General features: G+C 43.9%; 3 protein-coding genes across 7 annotated transcripts; all 3 read left to right on the forward strand.

Moving 5' to 3' along the window:
- The first annotated feature begins 620 nt into the window (after positions 1-620).
- LOC118510966 (gamma-aminobutyric acid type B receptor subunit 1) lies at positions 621-5,891 on the forward strand. 5 transcript variants are annotated; one of them, XM_036053457.1, is made up of 16 exons: positions 1,274-1,417; positions 1,631-1,777; positions 1,853-2,092; positions 2,170-2,304; positions 2,379-2,549; positions 2,823-3,039; positions 3,111-3,276; positions 3,336-3,585; positions 3,651-3,800; positions 3,871-4,013; positions 4,085-4,208; positions 4,277-4,393; positions 4,463-4,670; positions 4,885-5,141; positions 5,223-5,360; positions 5,441-5,864. In XM_036053457.1, exons 2-16 carry the CDS (start codon positions 1,721-1,723, stop codon positions 5,588-5,590), a joined length of 2,523 nt encoding a protein of 840 aa, XP_035909350.1. In that variant the 5' UTR covers positions 1,274-1,417; positions 1,631-1,720; the 3' UTR covers positions 5,591-5,864. The 5 variants fall into 5 exon arrangements, with proteins under 5 accessions (XP_035909348.1, XP_035909346.1, XP_035909349.1 ...); XM_036053455.1 differs by lacking the exon at positions 1,274-1,417 and adding an exon at positions 621-733 and having other exon boundaries at positions 4,277-4,670; XM_036053453.1 differs by lacking the exon at positions 1,274-1,417 and adding an exon at positions 684-943 and having other exon boundaries at positions 4,277-4,670.
- Positions 5,892-7,638: 1,747 nt separating this feature from the next.
- On the forward strand, positions 7,639-10,534 carry LOC118510967 (L-dopachrome tautomerase yellow-f2). The gene is made up of 4 exons (XM_036053458.1): positions 7,639-8,387; positions 9,176-9,282; positions 9,360-9,613; positions 9,709-10,534. The coding sequence occupies exons 1-4, from the start codon at positions 8,149-8,151 to the stop codon at positions 10,384-10,386; spliced, it is 1,278 nt and encodes a 425-aa protein (XP_035909351.1). The 5' UTR covers positions 7,639-8,148; the 3' UTR covers positions 10,387-10,534.
- An 8,920-nt stretch (positions 10,535-19,454) lies between these two features.
- On the forward strand, positions 19,455-22,204 carry LOC118510968 (segmentation protein even-skipped). Its single transcript, XM_036053459.1, has 3 exons — positions 19,455-19,831; positions 20,219-20,421; positions 21,104-22,204. Exons 1-3 carry the CDS (start codon positions 19,705-19,707, stop codon positions 21,839-21,841), a joined length of 1,068 nt encoding a protein of 355 aa, XP_035909352.1. The 5' UTR covers positions 19,455-19,704; the 3' UTR covers positions 21,842-22,204.
- The last annotated feature ends 3,160 nt before the right edge of the window (positions 22,205-25,364 follow it).

The raw sequence follows: 25,364 nt of genomic DNA on the forward strand, positions 1-25,364 counted from the left end.
GTGGTAAAACCAAAGCAAATACCTACAAAATACCATATTATCGAAGCACTATTTTTATGATTTATTCATAAAGCTTAAAACGATTACAATAAGAAAATCAAAACTATAATTCAAAGATTTTTACTATATTTATATCGAGGTTCGAAATGGACAACAGACGAGGAAGAAGAGGAACACAAAAACAAATGGAAGGTGTAATAAATCGCCAAAACGTAACCAAGCAAATACGTAACCTATTGACGACTTCGGCGGCGGGTGTATCGAAATAAAAACATCGGGCCTGGACAGAACAGGTGGAGCACAACTGTAACAAATAGCTTCCGCACAGTTTTCAGAGTTTTTCAGAGAAATGCTTCAAAGTTTATTCAAATTCAATTCATATCATCAATGTAACGAGCCTCTGTTTCTCTGAAGCTAAACATCTGTAGTATTTTTGCGGTTTTGTATGCAACAAACCAAAATGGCTTATATATTAAACTTAAAACACGAAAATTGTAAAAATCAGCAATAAACCGTACTTCAAGAATACGCATCTACCCGCATGGCCAAGCGTACTGGCATGATAGTATGCTTTTTCCAACAAGTTCCTAAAACTTTTGCAAATACGCACACAGACAAAACAGATCATAGGCGCAGGCGCAACAATGTGACAAAAAAATCGTCCAGAAACATTCTCCAAGAGTGTTCCGCTTCTAAAGAATCCATGAGGATATTTGTGAAGCTTTCACGCAAGGTATACTTCTGTTGGAGTTCGAAGTTTTTGGGTGAACCACTTGCATAAGTGAGAAATGTTGGGCACTGCTTTGATATCTATAGTGAATAAAAGCAGTTGTTGCTCATAATACTGTGCGTGCGGAGAACGTCCCCTTAACAAATGTGTTGCGTACGGTTGTATTACCAAAGCGTATCGCGATAGGCGTGTATTTCATGGAAACTATCATCGGTACGGAAACAATCTAATACAAATTCGCAACACAAATGCAAGTTCGCAAGGATCAGTGCTCATTCAGCTGTGAGAATCATTAAAAACCATCGACTGCAGGCGGTTTTTAATTTAAAGTACTGAATGCGAACATTTCAGAGAAAGTATAGTGTTTCACTAAAGATATTTTGCCGTGAAAAGGTTATGTAAAATGTATGCACAGTTAGCGTAGAGCCATCCGATTGTACTACAAAAAAAGGGTAAAGGCTGCAGCAGTGATTCAACAGATTGTCGGTACTGATTTGTTGCTATCATAAACATGCTTAACTTTATCTAAAGTTGTGATTTTAGCCTGTGGCATCATTCCATCGCTCGGAAACTTTTGAGCTACACACAGTTGTTGAAGCTTTGGGAATCTATCTCCTATATACATCTGGGGATGAAGGGTCTAATTATGTAGATTGAATAATTACATTCAATAATTACATCACTGGGGTAAGTGTTATGTACAGTACACACATGGTGGAGCAGCAAAGAGCGTGACGTCCAGAACGGAACTGTTCAGTTCGAAAGAATGTTGCAATGCATGCTCTGAAAGCCACCAAAGCATAGCCTGAAATGGCCGAATACCCGAAATAAACATTTCACTGCAAATGCAAATCGCGGATGGGACTGAAAAAAGTTAATCATTTGAACTCTGCATTTCAGGTGCACAAATTGGTACTGCATTGATTGACCATATCATTTAAGTACACCTGCTTACCGTCACCTAGCACTGCAGTCTGTAACGATTGTACAATGAAAAGTAACACTACAAAGCCTCATTTAGGATGTTTTAGCGAAGCATCTAACAGTGTAAGTGATGTAGCGTCATTGCAGCAATAGCTTTTGCCGAAGTGTAAGAGTGAATTTATTTATTGCCTATTGCAGGTAGCATGTTTCCTGCAATACCCAACAGTGTTCTACCTGGCGTTAGCAGTCCTTTTTATCGGAAGTGTGAATGGTGCAAACCAACTGCATATTGGCGGAATCTTTCCCATAGCGGGAAAGGGCGGTTGGCAGGGTGGACAAGCATGCATGCCAGCCGCCAAGCTTGCTCTACAGGATGTGAATGAAAATCCAGACCTTTTGCCAGGATTTAACCTTACGCTTCACAGCAATGATAGCGAGGTAACTGTGAACCGAACAAAGCACAGATCCATTGTCAATGCCAAGTTACTAAACTATCCTGCTTTCTTCATACGTAGTGCGAACCAGGCCTTGGAGCAAGTGTTATGTACAATCTATTGTACAATTCACCTCAAAAGCTGATGCTGTTAGCGGGATGCAGTACCGTATGTACGACGGTAGCAGAGGCAGCCAAAATGTGGAATTTAGTTGTGGTAAATAATGCCGGTGCTTGCATTCGTAAGTCATGCCAGACAGTAATCTGCATCCGTGTGCTGGTATATTTTAGCTTTGCTACGGAGCTTCCAGTCCGGCTCTATCCGATCGCAGCCGATTTCCCACCCTGTTCAGAACACATCCGTCGGCTACCGTTCACAATCCGACTAGGATAAAGTTGATGCAAAAGTTTGGCTGGTCAAGAGTTGCAATCTTACAGCAGGCAGAGGAAGTCTTCATATCGGTATGTTAATTGTGTGCAGTAGAATAACTGTGCTTCAAATTAAACAGCAGCAGCATTACACACTCAGCTTAAATTCAGTTATCTTATTAGACTTGGGTTTGTTAAAATACTTTAACAGATGTTATAATATATTTTCATCGGATCTTACAAGTACTAAAATACATACTAAAACATTCTGGTTTCATCAGTGGGAAGTAGTAATGCGGAAGGAATTCATCTGTAAGGAAAGCATCTGATCTGGGCGCTATATTTGTCTACCTTTTTTGTTTGCAGACAGTAGAGGATTTAGAAACCAGATGCAAAGATGCCGGCATCGAAATAGTGACGAGACAATCATTTCTATCCGACCCTACCGATGCAGTGCGAAACTTACGACGTCAGGATGCTCGCATCATAGTGGGGTTGTTTTATGTGGTGGCAGCACGGCGTGTCCTTTGCGAGATGTACAAACAACAGCTTTATGGAAGGGCTTACGTGTGGTTTTTCATTGGTCAGTATCGGTGAAGGTTTCGGAAAGGATGCTGCATCTGTTACGCTGGTTACCGACTGTTTCCATTCCAGGATGGTACGAGGACAATTGGTACGAGGTAAACTTGAAGAACGAAAACATTTCGTGCACAAAAGAGCAAATGAAAATGGCGGCCGAGGGTCACCTGACAACGGAGGCGCTTATGTGGAATCAGAACAATCAGAAAACGATATCAGGGATGTCATCGGAGGATTTTCGGTACGGTGATAAAGTGTGCAAATCAATGGTACAAACTACAATTTGAACGATTGTTTCAGAAAACGGTTGAATGCTGCCCTGATTGTTGAGGGCTACGATATTAGCCACAATCGCTATCCCGAAGGATATCAGGAGGCTCCACTCGCCTACGACGCAGTATGGAGTGTGGCATTAGCGTTTAATAAGACGATGCAGAGACTAACGGAACAAAACTCGGGTAAAAATTTGAAAGACTTCACATACACGGACAAGGAAATAGCGAACGCCATCTATGCAGCCATGAACTCGACCCAATTTCTGGGCGTATCGGTAAGCAGATCATGCGTATTTTATAAAATCCCAATTTTTGAACGCAATTTCCATTTCGCATCAAGGGTGTGGTTGCCTTCAGCTCGCAGGGCGATCGTATCGCGTTGACGCAAATCGAGCAAATGATAGACGGACAGTACTACAAACTGGGATACTACGACACACAGGCCGATAACCTAACCTGGTTTAACAAGGAGAAGTGGGACGGAGAAAAGGTGAGTCACTCGGTCGGGGCTTATTGACACCGCAAACAATTCTTATGTTTGACTCTCTTTCTCTGCCCAGGTCCCCCAAGATCGTACAATTGTGAGACGAGTGCTGAGAACCGTGTCTTTGCCACTATTTATCTGTATGAGCACAATCTCGAGTTTTGGCATACTGGTAGCAATAACGCTGATCATATTTAACATTTGGCATAGACACCGGAGGTAACACCAAACATGTTGTGTCCATTTAATGTGCATTTTACTAACCATGGCCAATTCACTCCAACGCGCAGGGTCATTCAATCGTCACATCCCGTTTGCAACACCATCATGCTTTTTGGAGTTATCATATGTCTCGTGTCCGTGATTTTGTTGGGCATTGATGGGCAGTTCATAACGGCCGACAACTATCCAAAGGTATGATTTGGTTTTGCGGGTTGTTGTGTAACCAATAACCGTTGCAAACCCTTTATCTTCGGCAACAGGTATGTCAAGCGAGGGCCTGGATTCTTTCGACTGGATTCACCTTAGCTTACGGGGCCATGTTTAGCAAAGTGTGGCGTGTACATCGCTTTACAACGAAAACTAAAACGGATCCCAAGGTGCGGGAGTTACATTGTAAAATGTTGGATTTCATTGCATTCTTGTTTAACGCTTTTTACTATCTACAGAAAAAAGTGGAGCCATGGAAATTGTACACAATGGTGTCGGGGCTTTTGACGATTGACTTAGTAATACTTCTCACCTGGCAAATGCAGGATCCTCTCCAACGAAGACTAGAAACATTCCCCCTAGAGGATCCGATATCTTCTAATGATGATGTGAAAATACGACCAGAATTGGAGCACTGCGAAAGCCACAACAATTCAGTTTGGCTAGGTAAGATTCGTAACGTATCTATCTAACTATCCTTTCCAATACAAAGTACTGTGTTATTGCTGCTGAAGCAAAGCCTACTTTAAAAATTAAAACAAGATGACCATAGTGAACCATGCATGGGGTTTGTTGAATCGCCGCGTGAAAGTTTGATAGTACCAGACATAAATTATAATCATTTCATCGTCTGTTTTTTTTTTTGCTTTCTTTGTTGCAGGAGTCATTTACGGCTTTAAGGGATTGATATTAGTGTTTGGACTCTTCCTGGCATACGAGACACGCTCCATCAAGGTGAAGCAAATCAACGACTCCCGTTACGTTGGAATGAGCATTTACAATGTCGTCGTCCTATGCCTCATCACTGCTCCTGTCGCCATGGTGATAGCGTCGCAGCAAGATGCATCCTTTGCGTTTGTGGCGCTGGCCGTCATCTTTTGCTGCTTTCTAAGTATGCTGTTAATTTTCGTGCCGAAGGTAAGTAGAGCGAAATGCGAAACACCAATGATGCGGCCACATCATTTGTTTGTGTGCTATATCGTTTGCTGTGCGCCGTAGGTGATAGAGGTGTTACGTCATCCGAAGGACAAGGTCGAATCCAAGTTCAGCAATGATACCGGCATTTCGAAGGAGGACGAGGAACGCTATCAAAAATTGATTTCTGAAAATGACGATCTGCAGAAACTAATCGCTCAGGTAAGTCAGTGACAGAGCACGCAGCACAGCCACCATGTTCCTATCAGCTGCGACTAATTCAATGTGTTGTGCACTTTTAGAAGGAGGATAAAATACGAATTCTAAAACAACGACTCACGGAACGGGAAACGAAGAATACTGCTCAACCCTTTAACGAACCCTTGAATGGTAACACCGTGTGTGGCGTACAGTTCAATCGATCGTCTTCGACCGCTCTGGCTCCAAAGTAAGGCGCAGCGCAGCAGTGCAGCCACGGAAAAGGAGATCGTTGGCGATGGTTCACAATTGAAGCATATGGATTAATCTAAATTGAAAGTAACCAATGCATATTAGCGAACGAAATGTATCGTATAGTGAAATTAAGTCCTTACAGCAATTGCTTAGCTCTTAGGGAAGGAACAAATAACAACTACTGAAATCAATTTTCCGCTACGTAGGAGGATACGTGACGCGTAACGAAAGAAAACTCCGAACAGTGTATATTTTAACAAAACTGAAATAAAATAGCCTTTCTTTTATTTCTGCTCCGAACGCCGTTTCGCCATTTCGATGTTGTGTAATATTCGAACATGCCAGAGGAAAAACAGGGTTTTTTGAATGATATTATACCCTTCATACCTAAGGGATACATCACGGAGGGTTTGTGAATCCCTTTAGAGTGTTTGTGTTGTTCCTCTTTCGATCTTCTAATTTGCATCACATTAGTCCGATCGTGGATCCCACAAGCGTGCGTTTCAATATGGACAATCTCATTCGTGAGTAACAAAAACCGGTTGTGGTATACTTTTTTTATCCAACCGTTAGTAACAACGATAATTTCACACCAACTGTAGCTATTGAATGTTCTACAAAAAACATTATAACAAAAAGATGATTAAATTACGACGGGCCCACATCTAATGTCCGATAGAAACGATTCACGTAAGGCTAGGTGAGCCTTACTGCCGACTCTGCTAAGGCAACAGTCCCTTAGAAGATCCGCCGGTTTACGAAGCAAATTGATTAGTCTGGTGCCCATCATATCCTTGGCATTTTAATTCGAATTGCTAATACGAAAAGAAGCAGTAAATGTGTGTTACATACCAATCAGCAAGCAATGCGAAGCGAATGATGGCGCTTTGCATTGGCGGAGACCGATCAGCTATCGTGTTAAGGTAACCGTTAACCGTGCTTTTGTTTTAATGTTCTTTTAAGTAACTTAACAGTGAAGCTTGGTTAAATCAGCATTCTGCTGTGAAAATTATAAGTGGATACTATACGTTCCCCATAACTTGAGTGCTTTACGTTTCCGCCGCGGTCACCATTACATCATCATAGATTCCGTAGTTTTGTTAGCTTTGTCACAAATTTTCTGTTTGTCCATGTGCAGCGAAGCGTGACGTAACTGTAAATGTTCTAGGGGCCAGATGCTTAAATGCCACCCGCGCTAGAACGGCTGGAATGCCCAACAACAAAAAATGGACCGATGAAGGTGGGTACCATCTGCAATACATTAATTGTCCACAGCACCGAAAAAGCTTTCGCTGCCCCAGAACACTTCTCGGATGAGTGTGTGTGTGTGTGTGTGTGTGTGTTTTTACTCTAAATTTACTAGGAAATGAGGCCAACGTTCGGCCAAGGTACAAAATGTTCACCGCGACTGTGCAATTGTGGAAAAAAGCACGCCAAATTTACGCAACCATAAGATGAAAGAAAGTTCATCGGCTCATAGAAATGATTGTCTGTAGTTGATTGATGGTTACCTTGCTCACTAGTCCGACTGGTCAATAGGTTCCGAAACCTCCATCCCGATGCTTTGAGTGCAATGAATGCCGGTCAGAGCTCGATTTGCTCGAGACGCGACGAAGATCCCAAGATGTTGTTCAAATTTGAACTACTTCCAATGTATTCTCCCCTTATCCCCCTGCGCTTTCCTGCCCCTTCCCAGGCATAGTTTGACTGTGAGATGAGCATGAGGGCAGTAACAAGTACCCTACGACGTGCACTGACTGAACAAACATGGGTAAGCCCACAAGTACGTTCGAACGGAATCGATAAATGGTGGCTTGCGCTCACCAAGTTTATAATTTAGAAGATCGCGATCGTGATCGTCCGTCACGTAAAGACAAGTGATCTTATGCAATTCAAGAGGAACAGTGCTGCGCTTTCGTCACTAGATCATTATCTGCTAATTGCATGCCGTCCACTGGTATACCGCGAGTTCAAGAACTAGAACAATATTTAATCTTTTACCGTTCGACTCCTACCATTCGATCATTCTGGCAGGTTATATCACACGCAAAACGGAAACGAAAGAAGCTGCAAAAAGTTTTTGGGTTTCGCTAAGCATCGCTCGGACGACGCACAACGCTAGGTGGATCGATGGAATCGATTTCGGATTTAGTACACCAGCGCCGGTGAGCGTTGACTGGCAGATGAAGATCACGGGGTTGAGAGCGAGAGCGAACAAAAAACAAAACAAAAACTAGCGGAAAGACGAACGCAGGGAAAAACACTGCTATGGAACAAAACCGGTACGCGGGTTGATAGAGCGCGATCTGTGGCCGGTTTTACGAGAGCCAGCTTCTGCCCCCGGATGATCACTGCTCGTAGTGGTAGGCTTTCTCGTATGCAAACGCGTCAGTGCCATCAATTGGCGATTGTTCGCGTCTCAGGCTGGACGTGTCGTGGGTCGCGCGCTCTTCTTTCCAGTGTCAGTATAGTGTGCGACTGCCAGAGTGAGTGATCGGTGCGGTGCAGTGCCAATTAAGGGTTGTTCGGAGCAAAAAACAAACAAACGACCGCCACTATGAAGCTCGTTCTCAGTAGTGTAGTGTGTTCGGTGGCCATTATTGGGGCGCTGGTAATTCTGCCCAATGTGCTCGGTGTGAAGCTGAAGGAAAAGTTCAAGTGGCGCGAAGTATCGTTTGCCTGGCCTTCGGAGGATGCAAAACAGGATGCGTTGAGTTCCGGAAAATATATCGTGCACAACAATCTCCCCCTGGGCCTAGAACGCTGGCGGGACAAACTGTTTATCACTGTTCCAAGGTAACCAGCAGTTAGTGATCAGAGTTACCTTACCCAAGGAGCTAGTGTTAGTGAAAGCATGCTGCTGCAATGTGGGCTTGGGTCCGTCGGGTTTACTTACTGGTTTCACAGCCTGTTTATTTATAGTTCAAATTCCGGTTTTATTTAGCTTTGTTTTAAAAATCATCTACAATTTAAATTAAATGCCGAAAAAGTGTTCGAAAACGTGAACAACGGTGTTAGGCGAAGACAATGAGTGTGCGTTAGTTTGAACGATTTTTACTTCAGTACATTCTGCAAATAAAACAACGCATTTGTACCGACAGGCAGGTGTATTTCCCTCTTTGCGACTTGTCCAATATTCACCCAGCACTTCGCCATGGGATTGTCTGCAACGCTACCCAAGCTCGAATCTGAAAGCTTCTTACACTTTCAATGTTCTTTTGCGAAACGAAAGGGGTTGGCCTTGAAATAAGGCTGGTGACTGGATTTCTGCAAGAATATATAAATGTCACCTACAATTAAACTTCCTTACGAAAAAAAGACAAATACCTCGCCGCCATAACCTGCTGCCCATGGCCATGGCCACATTTTCGAAAACATGGCTCAACACAGTTTTGTGCTTGTATGAAATAACGAGAATGGAAAAATAAGAAGGATGGTATTGTGGCGCACGTTGAATAATGCACAATATAGTGCTAGTTTTTATTTACTATTTTTTATGCCTGTTTGCCTATGGTAAAGACCATGGTTTTTTGTAATAAAACATCTAAAAGATTGTGCCTGCTCATGAAAATGCTTCCTTGCAGATGGAAATCTGGTGTAGCTGCATCGCTGACATACGTGAACGTGTCGGACGGTATGAGTCCCGATTTGCACCCTTACCCGGGATGGGATGAAAATGAGCTTCCTGCAGGTAGCGTCGATCAATTGTCATGTGTTTTGATTAGACTTTATAAAATACCAACATGTTGTCCGTTTCTTCTATTTCAGAGCGCAATGGAGCATCTGATGACGGATCGAGATATTTGAAAAATAATGCCACCATCATTTCCACCTTCCGGGTCCGTGCTGACGAATGCGATCGTCTGTGGGTTATGGACACTGGACTGGCCGATATTCTCGGGGACGCTGTGCAGTACGCGCCACCTTCGCTTGTGCTTTTCGACCTGTACACGGATAAGCTCATTCGGCGCCACTTTTTCAACAGCACGCTGCTTAAGGAAGACTCATTCTTTGCGAATGTCGTAAGTAACTCTCACCTCGGACTGGATCACCGAATAGTGTTGATAATAGGAATTGGTTTCACTCACCATTGTGCATGCCCCACTTCCAATTGCAGATCGTTGATGCAGAGCGCGGAGATTGCGATAATGCCCATGCGTACATTCCCGACTTGGGAAGCTATGCGGTGATAGTGTATTCTTTGGCAGAGGATCGAGCGTGGCGCGTGAAGCACAACTTCTTCCACTTTGATCCACTCGCGGGCGATTACAACATCGGTGGCGTGAATTTCCAGTGGACGGATGGTGTGTTTGGTATGGCCGTGGGAAAACGCCTGCTCGACGGTACCAGGCCCGTGTACTTTCACGCTTTTTCTAGCACGAAAGAGTTCATGGTATCAAACACGGTGCTGAAGAACGAATCGTACGCCCAAAGCTCGCAGGCGTACTACGACTACAAACTGTTGGGTGACCGTGGACCGAACTCGCAATCATCGGCCGAATTTTACGATTCCGAAACAGGCGTTATTTTCTACACGCAAGTCAACAAGGATGGTGTGGGCTGTTGGAATACGGGCATGCCGCTGAATGCAGACACCCAGGGTCTGGTTGATTCCGACAGTGATGCGCTAGTGTTTCCGAACGATCTTAAGGTGGACACCGAAGGAACGCTGTGGGTACTCTCCGATCGACTGCCTATGTTTATCTTCACGAGTTTGGATGCCGAGCAGTACAACTATCGCATTCTGGTAGGAGAAACACGAGAAATTATTAAGGGAACGCCGTGTGATAAGTGAGCCCGGCCAACGGTTTTTTTGGTTCGTAATTCTATCGAGAACACTTGTATAGACGAACACAAAAATTAAGCACAAAGCTCTCGGTTCACTAAACGTTTTTCACCAATAAACATTCCAACACCAATGCCTTTTTGCATTGCAACTATTACACTCCGTCCGTCGGTGGTTATCCGCTTTCGGGTTTAACTTTCGCACTCACCCTGTTTATTTCCATGTTTGCAGCTTTTTGATAATTATTTTAGTTTGAAGCTAGGAGCTGAAAACCAAATTAAATCATTGAAAACCAGCACCGATTAAAACACTTAATTATGAACAATTCAAGCAGTACCCGTGCTTTCCTGTTTCAAACCACCAACATCGACCGGGAATTGTTGCGATCGCTACATTATTTTGTTTCGACGATCAGCTGTCGACGGCTGTGTCTTCGCGTTACATCACTAAGCAACGGTTGCAACGGGCGTACCGTATGCTGTATGCATGTGTGAGAAAAAGGAAAGAAAGCTACGCTCGATGACGTCATCAATCGCGCATGATAGAGATGGAAGAATCTTTCAGCTAACAGGCACGGAATAAGGCAAAAACACAACTTTCGCGGCGGAAGCTGCGCACGTATGTGTCCACATGGTATACCACATAAAGGTGAAAGTTTTCCGATTTCGCCTGTTCGTTCATTGATTTGAAAATGAAATGATGGCGTAATGACGGAAACGTACAAAAACTCAATAGATGGCGCTACCAGCACAGTACGTTCGCTGAACGTGGAGCAGAAAATCGATGTAAGATAAAATTCGTATTTGAGCAACGCGTAGCGCCATCTAGTTTGTAATTTTTGTGGTGAATTTCATTCAATTGAATTTTATTCTACGTTTTCTTTTCGTAGAAAATTTCGATGGGTTTTCGATGTTTAAATGGGTTTCGCCATGAAAATGCTATGTTCGATGATTTGGTTTTGAAAAGCATATTCGAAAATGTCGATGAAAGAGAACGCTATTTTCGGTGTACAAAACTGGAATCTAAAAAAATAGTCTTTGGATGTTTCGATTAAAAAAATCGATGTATTGTTTGATGATGAACGGTTTTTTTTATATGGAAACGCAACTTTCGACGAAAAAGTTAAATTAGAGCAAACAGACTGCGCCTGATTGCTGGCAGCTAATACATTCAAACAAAAACAAGGTGAAGTACACGTACATTTCACAATCTTTATTGATGCTTTTATGCAACATTTGTGCGTGAAATAGTAAAAAAAAGTTAAAGGTGTGTAAATCCCAATCCTTAAGAAACAACGACGAGTATGCTTGTTATGTCGTAATTGTTCCTAAACCTTACATTAGTTTGTACAATCAGGATAATATTGGACAGGGATGTAAAATTTAATTTTAAAACACTCCTGAACGATGAAGTTGACTAAGAACTGTTTATTATAAACTTTCGTGGAAAGCGCCTTTCATATCTGATCTATATTAAAGGCTTCTTTTGCAAAGCATATCTTTTCTAGCATACCTTGCGTAGTTTGATATCGCGCGCATTTGGAAGCTGTTGAATGCTTGTTAGCAGTTATTTGTATCTTTTTTTATAATAAGACGTTATGATTTCTGAATCACTACCAAACCAAGTGCTCGGTCAACAGTGAAACTAAAATAAATTCCGACACAAAAAAAACCATTCGGCAGTGTTGTGCACCCTTTTGTCCATTCTTATCCTTTTGCTACTACCACCAAGATGTGTGTCGTTTGCGGGTCCCATGCTGGCTAAGAATGGCTGACACGACTATCAGGTTCGCTCGGCATTTATTTCTCCCGTTATTCATTACATTGCACAATGTCAAATGCAAGCAAACCATGTGCATTTGACAACTCATGTGAAAATCACGGTCAAATCAGATAAACGATTAACACGTGATATTATTGCAAGATTTCTTTCAAACAATCAAAAATTTAAAATTTCCATTCGCACAAAACGTTACCTAGCTCTCTCGTTAGCTTTCTTTCTCTCTCTCTCTCTCTCTCTCTCTCTCTCTCTCTCTCTCTCAGGATAACTGTTAACCGCTTAGGGCTTTCAATACAAATCTTCTTCTTCCTTGGCATTGGATCGTCAACAGGCCTCTGCATAGCCATACCTTTCTTTCCGTGGCTTAATTTTATCCGTAGCTGGGTAGTCAGTCCTGCGTACGGGGAGGCGAAGTGGATGGGATTTGATACCCCGTCATGCCCCGTGTGATGACTGGTTCCGCGATCGTGTAGGTCACTGGACCGCTCCAATATACGCAATGGAAATGCTTCTGCTATTCAAATAGTAAACTCACGTGCCAAATCCCATTCGAATCTTCCTCCCTAATGAGGACTGACCATCAAAATATGTGGTATCAAGCAAAAATTATCTCACGTTATGCTGAAACATAATTGTTCAAGAGTTTTTTTTATATAGGGAATAAATTTAATGTAGCGGATGTTGCGGCAAGTGCGCCATGTCACCTAATATTTTTTCAGTAAAAATTTAATCAATCGTCCAAGTAAGTACGAGTGCATGAGTTCATATTAGTGATTAAATTATTATTCATAATTCGACAAGAACGGACAGGCCTTATTGCTTGACACTAAGTGACAAATAGCTATACGATGAACTCACCATCGTGCAGCGAATTAGACTCGCCAGGCTCCGGAGGGCTGGTCATGTCATGAGAATATCACCGGACGACCCAACCCGTAAAGTCCTTTCAAGCTGTCCGCATGGATAGAGGAGGCGTGGTACGCTCAAACCGAGATGGATCGATGGCGGTCGCCAGAACGGCCGGGACAATCGATTGTCAGACGACGACGCTGGCCCGTGAGCGGTATCGAAGGTTGTTGCAGCAGATCAAGACCACGAAGCGATAATATTTCAGTCTAATCTAATAAGCTGTCAAAACACATACGCGGTCTTATCTTCCAACTACAATTCTCGATACCTTAATATATTCTATCGACGCCGTTATATTTGGCGGTAGCATCCAATCCATCACCTCATCTCAAATTAGATTTTGGTCTGTCCCATCATTTTGCTATTCGCCTCATTAATCTCCAACCCGAGGTTAGATGCGGTTTGCTGGAGGTCCTTTGGTCCTTTGGCTGGTCTCATTTTTCGGTTTGGTCGTAATGGTCGTGAAACCATAACTGTCAAATTCCATTCAAAGTTGGACACCAGCCTATGACACCAGCCTAAGCTTCTGCTACGAAGTTGAAGCTCAAACAAAAGATATCATGATTTATCGAAGCTCCCATCCCCGCCCACCCTCGAAGATTGTACCTTCGATTATAACTAACAAACTGCAATTTGGAACTGAACACATCAAGGCACAAATGTCGGCTTTCGTTGTCGAAAGTTAAGAAACATCCCACCTTTGTTGGAACAATCAATCGGTCGAAAGGCTAATTATGCCATGTGCTTTCTTTCCACAGGACCGTAATTGTTCACACTCAAATTGTAGGCATTACTTTCTCGAATTGCCCCTGCTCGAACTTTAAAATGCTAGCCGAAATGCCTTTCGTGTATTTCACTTTTCTTTTCTGTTCTTGTTTGCCAGCACAGCTCACCTCACTATTTCATTCATTTACGGTAGTGTAATAAAACGTCCCAGTATCTCTGTTTGCCGTTCGTTTTATGAGTTTTTGGGTTGTAAAGTAAGCAAATCAGTAGTGCTGCAAGCTGATCGATGTGCATTGAACCATTGGGTTCGATACAAAAACGCCAAACGAGAAAAGAATAATGCAAGGTCAACGATCAACATTTGTCGCTGAGAGAGAAACTTAAACATTTTCGTTTGTATTTACAACCCCACATCCAAATGGGTTGCCAATTAGATTTGGAGTTTACCACTTTTGGCTTTGCTCGACTTGGTAGATCATTTCCGACTGTAAGAGGGGAAAAGTGAGAGAAAAGTGAAAGATCAAATTTATTATTTTCCTTTCGTTACATACGACTCTTTGTGTTCATGAAATTATAAGAATTGCTAGGCTGATTGCATCGCAAGCCACGAATAGAATTAATCATCACATTATCATTGCATAAGTCGAGAGAAAACAACATAAAGTGTCTAATTGGAGTAATTTGGGGTGATCCGGTGGCCAAGGAGATACGACAGGACCGGGGATTAAATCCCATCCAAGACTAGTAAGTAAGCAGGACTGACTACCTTTCCACGGCTAAAATCAAGAGACAGAAAGCGAGAAATAGCAGGCCCGACCTCGCGAGGTTGTAGTTCTAAAGAAGAAAGAGAAAAAGAATTTAAGTCAAAGCACACAACGGCCAGATACAAATAATAGTGTCAAGTATGCGCTTCTGCTGTTCTTGTTTGCTTGCGCTTGAACAAAAGCTCGCCGATGCTTCACAGCTCGCGTCCATCGTACGATGCTAGGTGTCTGTTACCTGGACTCCAATCACTGTCCGTTCGCCCCAGCGCCTTTTTGTATCCGGCCTTCCCGACAACTCGACTGATGCTCCTAACATACTCAGACCACGTTAATTATGGCATGTTTTCGTGAGCGTCTCCGTTGATACAGAGATTAGGATAACTTTAAGCAATTCATGCATACAAAAGACCTAAAAGTAATGTCTCTCTTGATTTCCGTGGGCTCTCGTATTGGTTTTCCTACCACGATACATACGTACTTTGGCTGCAAATGCATTTGAGTGATGAAACTGATATAATTCATTTCATGTGTGGCTAGCGAAACACCAGTTCGCTTTCCATTCTCGACCCCGTCCTTATTAGGCGATGGAAACAAAGACTGCTCAGTAAAAACCAATAACCAAATTTATAGTTGAAAGAAGAGCAGCAAAATGCTGGTAAAACCTCCGAATCTCTTAAACACCTGCAATGTAAGGAAATTTATTCCCATTGCGTGAGGTTTCGGTATAACAGCTTGATGAGCGGTAAGCAGGATCTCTTTAGCTCGAAACATTCTAATTATTAATGCATGGAACGATTCACACGTTTGACACATTTGCACCTTGCCCTTCCTGCTCCTAGAAAGACTTTCTTCCATCGGCCGCTGCTTGTTTCCAATAATCAAATTTAAAGGAAACCCAAGCGCTAAACCCCCGTTTCAAGGCGAGAACAATACCAACAACAACAAAAAAACGAACATCGCTAGTGTATTCTAGGGTAGAAAACACTCAATGGCGGTCTTACTGTAAACAGCTCCGGCATTAGCAACAGCTAGCTGGTGCTGCTGGTTGAGGTGTTCCATGTTTTGCGGAACAGAACAGGTAGTGCGCATGCGCACCAAATAAAAGCATCCGGTATGTACTGTGACATGATCAAACATGGGGTTGCGTTAAACCAACGGCGAGAGCGATACCGAACTCCGAATTCTCCGATGAACCGATGAAGCCATCGTCGAGCATCGTTTTCCACACCAAACACAAACTTTTCGTCATAATCTTCGGTGACGCGTGGCTTAAAATTTATTTTACCCACACTCTCGGCCACAACCACGATAAGGTATATGTCGTTTTGGTTTTTTTTCTTTTTTCTTTTTCGCTACCCAACATTCTCCAACAACATAAACACCATTTAAGATGTCGTTCATCTGCTGCGGGAGCGAAACATCATTAAGTCGCTTGCGGGCCAAGCCATTTTTCTGAGTTTGATCGATATTAATTTTGCGTTTTATCGCCCGTATTTTAGGATGGTTGATGCTGCTGCTTGCGCTCTTCTTATTTTATGATGCTTTTCTCGCGAGGTCTAACCGCGACGACGACGACGCGTGTTATTTTTATTCTCAATGATTTCGTTTGCCTCCAAAGTTGTAAGCATTTTCAGCTTCCCGCAATATAGCTGTCATAGCTCATAAGCGCAGAGCGATTTATTAGTAGATCATGTTCGTTCGGCTAGATCGGTGGCAGAGAAGTGCAGAGGGAGCCACATCAAGCGTAATGACTCTACCCGGCTCTGTAAGCTAACCAACCACAACCACAGCGATTTCCTATGCCATTCCGGTCCACACAAGCTAGATTGGTTACAACGCTACATTGGTTGTTGGTCGCGGACATCGGTTGGAAATGGGTTAGTTGGCAGTGGGCGGTACTGTGAAGATTATGTTGCCGGTGGCAGTAGGTGGCTTTCGCCTGCACGATCCAATAGCAAAAATGCGTACAGTTGTTTATAGACTGTCTTATCGTGATCGCAACGAAGGATCATTGCATACACCATTGGATCAATCGTCGGACGCTTTGCGTCTCAGTCGATGTCGCAGCCTCGACGACGACGACGATAAGTCCTTACTACTGATGCTGTTGCCTCTGCTGGTTGTTTTTGTATGTTTACACACCACTGTTGGTGTTTATTGTGCTTTTCTCCATGGAGCCGTGCTGTGACACCGCAAGGGACACCATTGCCAAATGGTGTGCAGTTTGGGCTCGCTCAGCTCATTTTTTTCCCGTAAGAGTCGGCGAATCGAATTTCTCTACTGCCGGTTCCTGCCGTTTCCTGGCGGAGGATGGTTGCTGCATGCATTGCTTAACCTTTCGGTAGCCATATAACTTAATTTCCATGCGGGTTCTAGGGACTAAGCACCTACTGAGCACAACGAAATCTTATTAACACCATGAACACCGACAAGCAACCGAAAATGTCCCGAGAGGCGAAACAAAGAAAGGGCACCGAGAAACCGAGCACCGGAGTCGTTTAGCTGTGCAGGCCATCGAGTTGGCAAGCAATAGCGGTCGTGGAGGCGGTTATTGGAACTAATTAAGCTGTATAAACATAAAAATATCATCCCAATCTTTACCGACAAGGTCGTTGTCGATTGAAATTTAACTACACTTCTGGTTTTTACCGTTGGCGTTTTGTGCCCTTGCCAGCTCGATATCGTTTATACAACACAAGGAATTGCAGCAATTTCGGGTCGGTATTTGGCAAATGGTTACCCAAAGTTTTACTGCTCCCTACGCCTCCCTGCATCGCCCCCTGGTCGACCTGTAACCGGGTCGGTATGGCTGGTTGGTTGGTTGGTTGGTGGAGATTGTTATTGTTTTACATACCCTACCATCAAAACATACACAGATTAAGCCTTTGCCCGGTTCCTAAGTATATTCAGAGCCTTCGAGCAATGCTTTGTGCTCTGTGCCAAACCAAATGTAAGCATTCTTGCAAGAAAATTACCATTTTAACGAGACAGCTCAGTCAATGGCAGGACAACACCTCGAATAAGGGAGTTATTTAATTATAACTAATGTGATCCTTTCCTTAACAGCGTAAACCCCACTGTGAACTTTGTATCAATACCCATAACGCTTCGAACGACATCATATAGCGAGACCATTATGCACAGCAGCATAACTAGAAGCGCAACAACTTAATTATTCACCAGGGTTGCAGTTCTCTCTCACAATTAGATTAACACCACAATCACACAAAACCTATGAGCAATTCCATCAACGCGCACATTCGAATGTCACTTAATTCATCAAACACGGTTGGCCAATTTCCGCGACGTTAGCATGCTATACTGTTGCGACTTTTTGCAATTACCTGTCATAAAAAAGGTTGCTATCCTATCAGCGCAGATCGCTACCCAGAAACCTTTGTTCGGGATGCGCTTTTGGGGGCAAAGAGGCAAACGCTCTAATGGCACTCTAAATTATTATCCTTGCAGTGCTTGGCTTGCATTGCTTCGGTACCCACCCGGATACCCAAGAGATCCTCGACCTGCTATTCCAGACCAGCATAGAACGGTGATGGGCCGGGACCAATAAAATTACATATTTGTTTTAGCCATTGTTGGCCGATAATCGAAAGCATCCAATTTCCCAAACGAATGGGCGTTGTAGGCTACTCCCTGTATTTGTTTTTCTCATGTCCACCCTGGCATGTGGTGGCATCGATACTACCCACCACAGCGGCCGTGTACGCTTGCAGCGCAGCCACGGTGGCTCGGGTAAAGCGTTTGAAGCGTTCTGCACTACCTCGGCGGGCAATTATGTTACGATCCTTAATGTTGTTTGTTTAGCGAATTCGCGGTACCTGGAAGCGGCCTAGAATGAAACAATAGCACTGCCGTTACTAGTTCTGCACCATGTAACCGTTTTATATCAATTTCCTTTCGTAATAATGTTCGATTATACAGCGCATAAACGCCATCATCAACCATGCTCGAAAACTTACCCGAAATCATAAATTTTGCCAATATTTTAGCAGCAGCGAGCACATACACAGCGAGCGCTCCCGTTTCGAGCGCCGCCCCGGGGGTTTCGCTACGACCCGTTCAGGACTGCTGCAGGAAGATTATACAACACAATGATGCTCCCCCCGAAAACACACCGCGCGGCAACGAGGACAGTTTTGGGTGCGGAAAATCTCGGGTCCGCGCATCGTATAACGCTTATGTACCCTCTGCGTTCGTTATCTGTATTTAACTTCTCTACGGCGCCCACTCTCACCGCAACCCGGCCAGCACGGTAGCGGCAGGCGGTTATGTACTGCGGCCACCTACATACATAGTGATGCTGGCTATGTCTTCGTTATTAATTTTGCAAACGTATCAAATTATTCGGGCATTCAAACGATTATATCCTATAAAATCGGGCTCTCGCTCACTGGACAGTGTTGATGAAGGTGGTTTCGTTATAGGGCGGCGGACCACGGTACATAATAGTGCACGATATCATACTGTAATAATCGCAAACGAATCATAATCCTTCCAGCAAACAGTCTTATATTACGTCATATTCGTAGCGTTGCTTGCCTCAGGTGAAGCAGCCGAGCTTTGCACCGAGCACGATAATCGATTCTTCAGCTGGTGCAAACATTTTTCATTCATTTTAAGTGAATTATCACAACATTTAACTGTTCACAACTATATGTTCGATCGAGCATCAATGCTCATGCGATTCCGGTACGAAGCGTTTGAAGCGTGCTTCTTCACCAACGAACGTTCCGTCCTTTGGCTCCGCCCACTTTTATTCTGCGGCGACAGCACGCTTCGGCACCGTGCGCTCGAAAGAGACCAACGATGGAGTTTCGTTCGGTAAGTCGGGCCGGTACATAAACACATATAAGGTGAGTTGCTTTTTCTAAATGGCATCAGTTTGCGAACGATTCCCAGCCAATGTGCGTGTTTGTTCGGTGTAGGAAATTATCACACTTTCACGGGTGCAACGATCGCAGGTGTGCTTGCAGTGTGTTGTTTGTGCTTTATGAATTAGGAGCGAACGCCGATACCAACCGTTTAGCGTCGATAGATGCAGTGTTCAGTGACAGTGAGAAGCAACTTTGGTGAACGTTGAGCAACTTCTGCAAAATCAGATAATTGTGACGAACGGATATTGAAGTGCAAAATGCAAGGCTTTCGGAACTACGGCATGGATGCACTGCAGCATCGCGACTCAAGCGTAGGATTAGCCGTCGACCTGATGGCACACCAGTACAGCGCGAAGGCGTCGCCTCCATTATCTCCACTAAGCGGTAAGAATCAAGCCGAACAGCCACTTCCGGTCACACAGTCATTAGCTTTATAAACTAGCCGAAATGGATTGCCGAAGATCAAAGTGGTCGCTAAGTGGATGTTGCCAAACAAGAGCGGCTATTAGGGCTGCGGAAGTACTTTGGAGCATGTGTAAAAACATGTCTCTACATCTTTCCGAAGCGCTTCCGCTACATTGCACAGCCTGCCCTGGTAGCGGAAGAGCGCGGAACCACTTGACCCTTGATAAGTGAAGTCACACGGCTGCAACTGTGTGACTCCGCGGGCTCATCTGCTTTCTATCCGGGCCTAGTGTTTCCGGCTGTGTGCGGCCGCGTTCTTTCTGTACTGCTAAAATGCTAAACTCGCTCTTCCTCGCTTCCTCGCAGACTGCAACAGTCCACCTTCCTCGGAGCACGGAGGCAACAACCAGCAGCCGCCCCTGGACCCATCTGTCCGGCGCTACCGAACCGCCTTTACCCGCGACCAGCTGGCCCGTCTCGAAAAGGAGTTCTACAAGGAAAACTACGTCTCGCGACCCCGTCGCTGCGAGCTGGCCGCACAGCTCAACCTACCCGAGTCCACCATCAAGGTTAGTATCTGCGTTTCCCAGGACGCATTCGGGTCGCGATACATTAGTTGTTGCGAGCAATTATCGTATATAACGATTATAAAATTAATATAATTATCACCTTGCCTTTGTGGTGATGCCGCCCGATCGCGCCATTGCCGGGCCCATGGGACAGCAAAAAGTCAATAAAATCGCACGATCCTTTTCTTCGGCGGCTTTTGCTGATGATCACCAACATTATGATTATGACGGATTTCATCCACCGCATTCCACGTTCACCGGCGGGACGGACGGTGGATGGTGAAATCCGAAACGAAAATATAGTTGTTTGGATTGGAAAGATCGGTAGCACATTCTTCCGTCATCTTTCCATCTTTCCGTTCAGCGTGGGGGCAATTTTACTGCCTGACTTTTATTGTTGTGTCGGTGGCTACTGAAAATAAATAATTGAGCCCATTGTTAATACCGCGTGCTTTCGAGAGGGTTTAGATAAAGGTGATAAAGAAGAAGCTTTACAACCCGTGAGGTGCTAATTGTGCGTTCGGTACAACTTTCTGCTTAAATTCCATCTCGAGTCCACGCTGTGCTTTAAACGCTGATGATTCACGATTTGCGCTGTTTCGCGGCTTCATTGAACCGTGTAACTCATCCACGATCGCCCATGCTAATGGATCGTTTCTGTGTTTGTTTCTTCTACTCCCAGGTTTGGTTTCAGAATCGCCGCATGAAGGACAAACGGCAACGGATAGCGGTGGCCTGGCCGTACGCTGCCGTCTACTCGGATCCGGCGTTTGCCGCCTCGATCCTGCAGGCAGCTGCCAACTCGGTCGGCATGCCGTACGGCTATCCGCCCGCACCCATGCTCACCCAGATGCCAGTTATTCCGCCGCCGGTAGTGCCGGGTGCGAACAGTATGCAAACAAGTGCCCATGCCTTCACCGCTTACGGCTACCCCCGCTACACACCGTATCCGCTCCCGCAGCGCACGACCGCTACCACACTGCCCGGGGCACCCGTCACCGGACCGACGGCTCCCGGAGTGTATCCAGCGGCGAACTCCATGTTGGTCACCGGCACTATGCCACCCTCGCAGTACGCACCACTCAGCATGCCAAAGGCTCAAACACCACCGCAGGACACCGTCGGCAGTGGTGCACAGCACCATCTTCACCACCAAGGCCGAAGCCCTGTTGCATCGCCCCATTCGGCACTCTCGCTCAGTCCCGTGTCCGTTTCCAAATTTGACACTTCCGCATCGACCTCAAACTCGAGCAACGCCAGCGTCAGTCCGGTAAAGTCCCTTAACGGTTCGACGAAGGGACTGTTGCTAGCGGCCGCCGCCGCTGCCGTCGTCAACCAGTCAGTTAGCCCGCAGACAACGTTACTGCCCGTGACGCCGGAAAAACCGAAACTGTTCAAGCCTTACAAGTGCGAAGCGTAATCAAATCGAGGCGGCAGCAATCGACCTTCGGACGGGTTGACGTGTTGTAACGCACGGATTTCGCGTTTGTATCAAACGCATAGCAGTTGTGCATAGAACGACGTATTGTACCATATTGTGAAGCATTTAGTTGAAGCTTACGGTAGGAAAAGTGAAATTGTTCTGTTGTTTTAATAATTTATTTACCATGTACCCTGTAAGAACTCGTGACAAACGGATGTAAAAGGCAACGTTGTAGATACTGTAAAGTTTAGCCTAATGCCACTGTTTTAGAAAATTAATCGAACTTGCCAGGTCGATCTACTACGAAAGAGTAAAACCAACCAATAAATACGAAGGATGTAAACCTTTTTATAAAGAAAATCATTGTTTCGGTGTGTCGGGTGCTTCTGGTTTTGGGAATAGTCTTACTTATGCTGATCAAATTTCAGTGCCGCAATACGCTTTCGCGTCGAGAAATCTGTTCCAGAAAGCGTAAGTGTTTAAATCGAATTCTACCGCACTTGCTTGTTCGTTTGAGCGCAATTGTTGATCATAATAAATGATTAGTTTGTTTTCTATAATTTGGTTGATGATGGTTGATGACCTATTGGGTTTAAACTAACGCAGATTATTGCCTCCAACTCCTAAAATTTAATTTGGGTTTCTATGTTTTTTTTTTATTCTTCAAGAACAACCTGGCCTTATTGTTTTGTTTGCCATGGTTTATTATTTCTTTTTATTCCAGTTCCTATTTCGCTCTACATAGTTAAGGACTGATTGGGTCCTCCTGATTGGGATAATGTCTGTCATTTCAATGACCGAAAATCAGTCTTACCCGTAAGGTAGGCACTATACAAGCGAGACTCAAAGAGTTTTGGCACGATACAGCAGTTGAAAAATTACCCGAACCTTAGTGCCTAATATCATGCAAATGTTTTAATTGCACATAGTGCTATAACACATGCAATAATGTTGGATCGTTTCTAGCTATTCGACTTACTATGTTATCTTCCATTAGTGGGATAACGTATTCAGGGCTACAATCTGAAGATACGTATCTGGCCTATGACTGGATGGACCTGCCAGTTTCGGTTAGCCTGGCATTTTATCTACCCGTAGCTGGTTACTCTGTTCTGCGAATGGAATCGACAAAAATCGATTTGATTTGATACAGCTTCAGAATGCAAGTATGATTGAAATTTTTTTTTAAGTGGAAAACGGGTCTCATTATGTCACCAGTATCCCACGGCATTCCTTACTGAGCATTCCAAGGACCATTGAATGGATCTTTTAATTGCTATCAATACAGATATCTTCAATATTTCTTGGCTTTAGCGACCTCTTAAGGCTTTTGTTTGCCTTTCCTTTCCTATAAGACTTATTGATACCACCTTGTTGGCTAGTCAATCATCACTACGGACTTATTTTGTTGTATTTGGCCCAATATACCCTCGTGAATCCGTCATTGGTAAACTTCCACGTGTGACTTGATTAACACCACCCAGGCGGATCTCTCAAATCGCGCTTTATTGAGCGTTGGTCTGTATCAGCATGTCTGGAAGCTAAAAAGCATTAAAAGAAAATGCTTCTTCTTCTTCTTCATTGGCACTACAACCTCGAGAGGTCACGGCCTGCCATTTCTGGCTTTCTGTGACTTGATTTTACCCGTAGAAAAGTAGTCAGCCTTACGTACGGGGAGGCGGTCTATGTCTGAATGAGATTTGAACCCCGGCTGTGCCGTGTAAAGACCGGCGCCGCTGTCGCCTCGGCCACCGACCGCCCCAAAAAGTTATATGTTTGAAGGTCTAAAGACATACATACTGAAAACTACTACCTAAAACAACATGAATAGCTTTTCTCCCGAAAGATATGTTGCTGAGCGAGCAAAGCAATCACTTCATTGTTGAACCTCTAAACGGGCGCAATAATGTAACGATTCTTACTTACCTCTCGATATGTGTGAAGGTCTAAAGACATACATACTGAAAACTACTGCCTAAAAAGAAAATGCTTGGTTTGTTGCAAATATTCTTTATTTCCTTATATAGAGACTAAGCCTTCCAGTGGCCAGAAACCTAAAATTTAAACATAGGAAATGTATTGGACGTGGTCGAGGCAGGTATCGAGAAATGTTTAGCAAACTATGGTCTTATTCAATGCAATGTTTGATCAAATCAAACAAATCAGAGGACCAAACAGTCCAATTTATTAAGCGAACCGTGCTTTACCGATCGCAATGTTACGTTATTTGTATAAGCTCAGAATTTCCTTATTCTCCTTTCGATGTTTCTCAGAGTAGAATGCATCAAAACCATTCCATCATACTCTTAACACAATATACACGACGGAGCAAGCCGTCGTGACGCAAAACCGCATTGCACGTAACATAATTACTTTGGATTTCCTTTTATTTTTTTAAGATGAAATAAAAATGTTCAAAGCATTTATTAAATGGAATTTTATTAAAACTGTCTTTGAATAAAACGAGCACACTATCTACTTTTATTTGCTTCAACACGTTCATATTTCACCTCTAATCGTAACATGGGAATATGTATGCTTATTTACAGCTTTTTTCAATCTCTCGTTATTTTTTGTTGTTGTATACGCTGCATAGAACCGAAAAATATTTAAGCTTTTTTACCAGGCTCCTTTCAAATGTAATATGTAAATCGACGGCCGGTAGTAGAGGCAACAAATCCCATCCGGGCTGTTACCCCGTAGTGAGAACTGACTATCCCACTACGTGGTGTCAATAAGACTAGGGACCTCAGGATCGCCAACAAGAAGAAATAGATGTAACACTAACATAGTTTTGAGCATCTGAGTCTCAATATTATGACAATCCTGCTATGCTCTAAACTCTTTTCTTTAAATAAATTACGACCAAATATAAAAAGAAAAACCAAATTGCCTTTTGCATTGGTGCACTGTGCCAAGCTGCTCAAAACATCAAACTCAATTTTACGCCAATTATTCCTTTTATTTCTCGAGGATTTCAATTAATCTCATGAGCTGTATAATTAAATATACCGCATCCACTGGTAAGCTGGTGTTGATTGCGCATGTAAACAAGGATTTCATATACCATATTGGAAGGGGTGCAATAGCAACAGAACATCTTCCGCTGTTCTTCGGCAGCCCAAACAAAAGGCTGGCTCTGTTCGCCCATTCAAATCCGCTACGAATGCACCTCGAACAACTAGTTATCAACCCCCATTGGCGAAGGGTTGGTGTTGCGCCCGGGCTCACTAGCTAGCTGCCAGCGCTGGTGTGCTTCTCCCTGTGGGAAAAGCCATTGCCAGTTGTTAACAAGTGAACAATTTACACCCCATGCTTCGCTTCATTGGATTCATCCCACCGTGTTAAACCTTTAACATATGTTTATGTTGCTCAAGACTTTCATCATGATACAGGGAACCGTGTTGTTTATTGTAGCGTCACAGAAAAAAATGGATGGTGCTTCAATGTAGCAGGAAAAGGGTTTGACGTGCTCAGGTGTATGAGCTGGTGATACAAGAATACTACCGTTTGTACTGAA

Source organism: Anopheles stephensi, chromosome 3, assembly GCF_013141755.1.
Source record: "Anopheles stephensi strain Indian chromosome 3, UCI_ANSTEP_V1.0, whole genome shotgun sequence".
NCBI classification, from domain to species: Eukaryota; Metazoa; Arthropoda; class Insecta; order Diptera; family Culicidae; genus Anopheles; species Anopheles stephensi.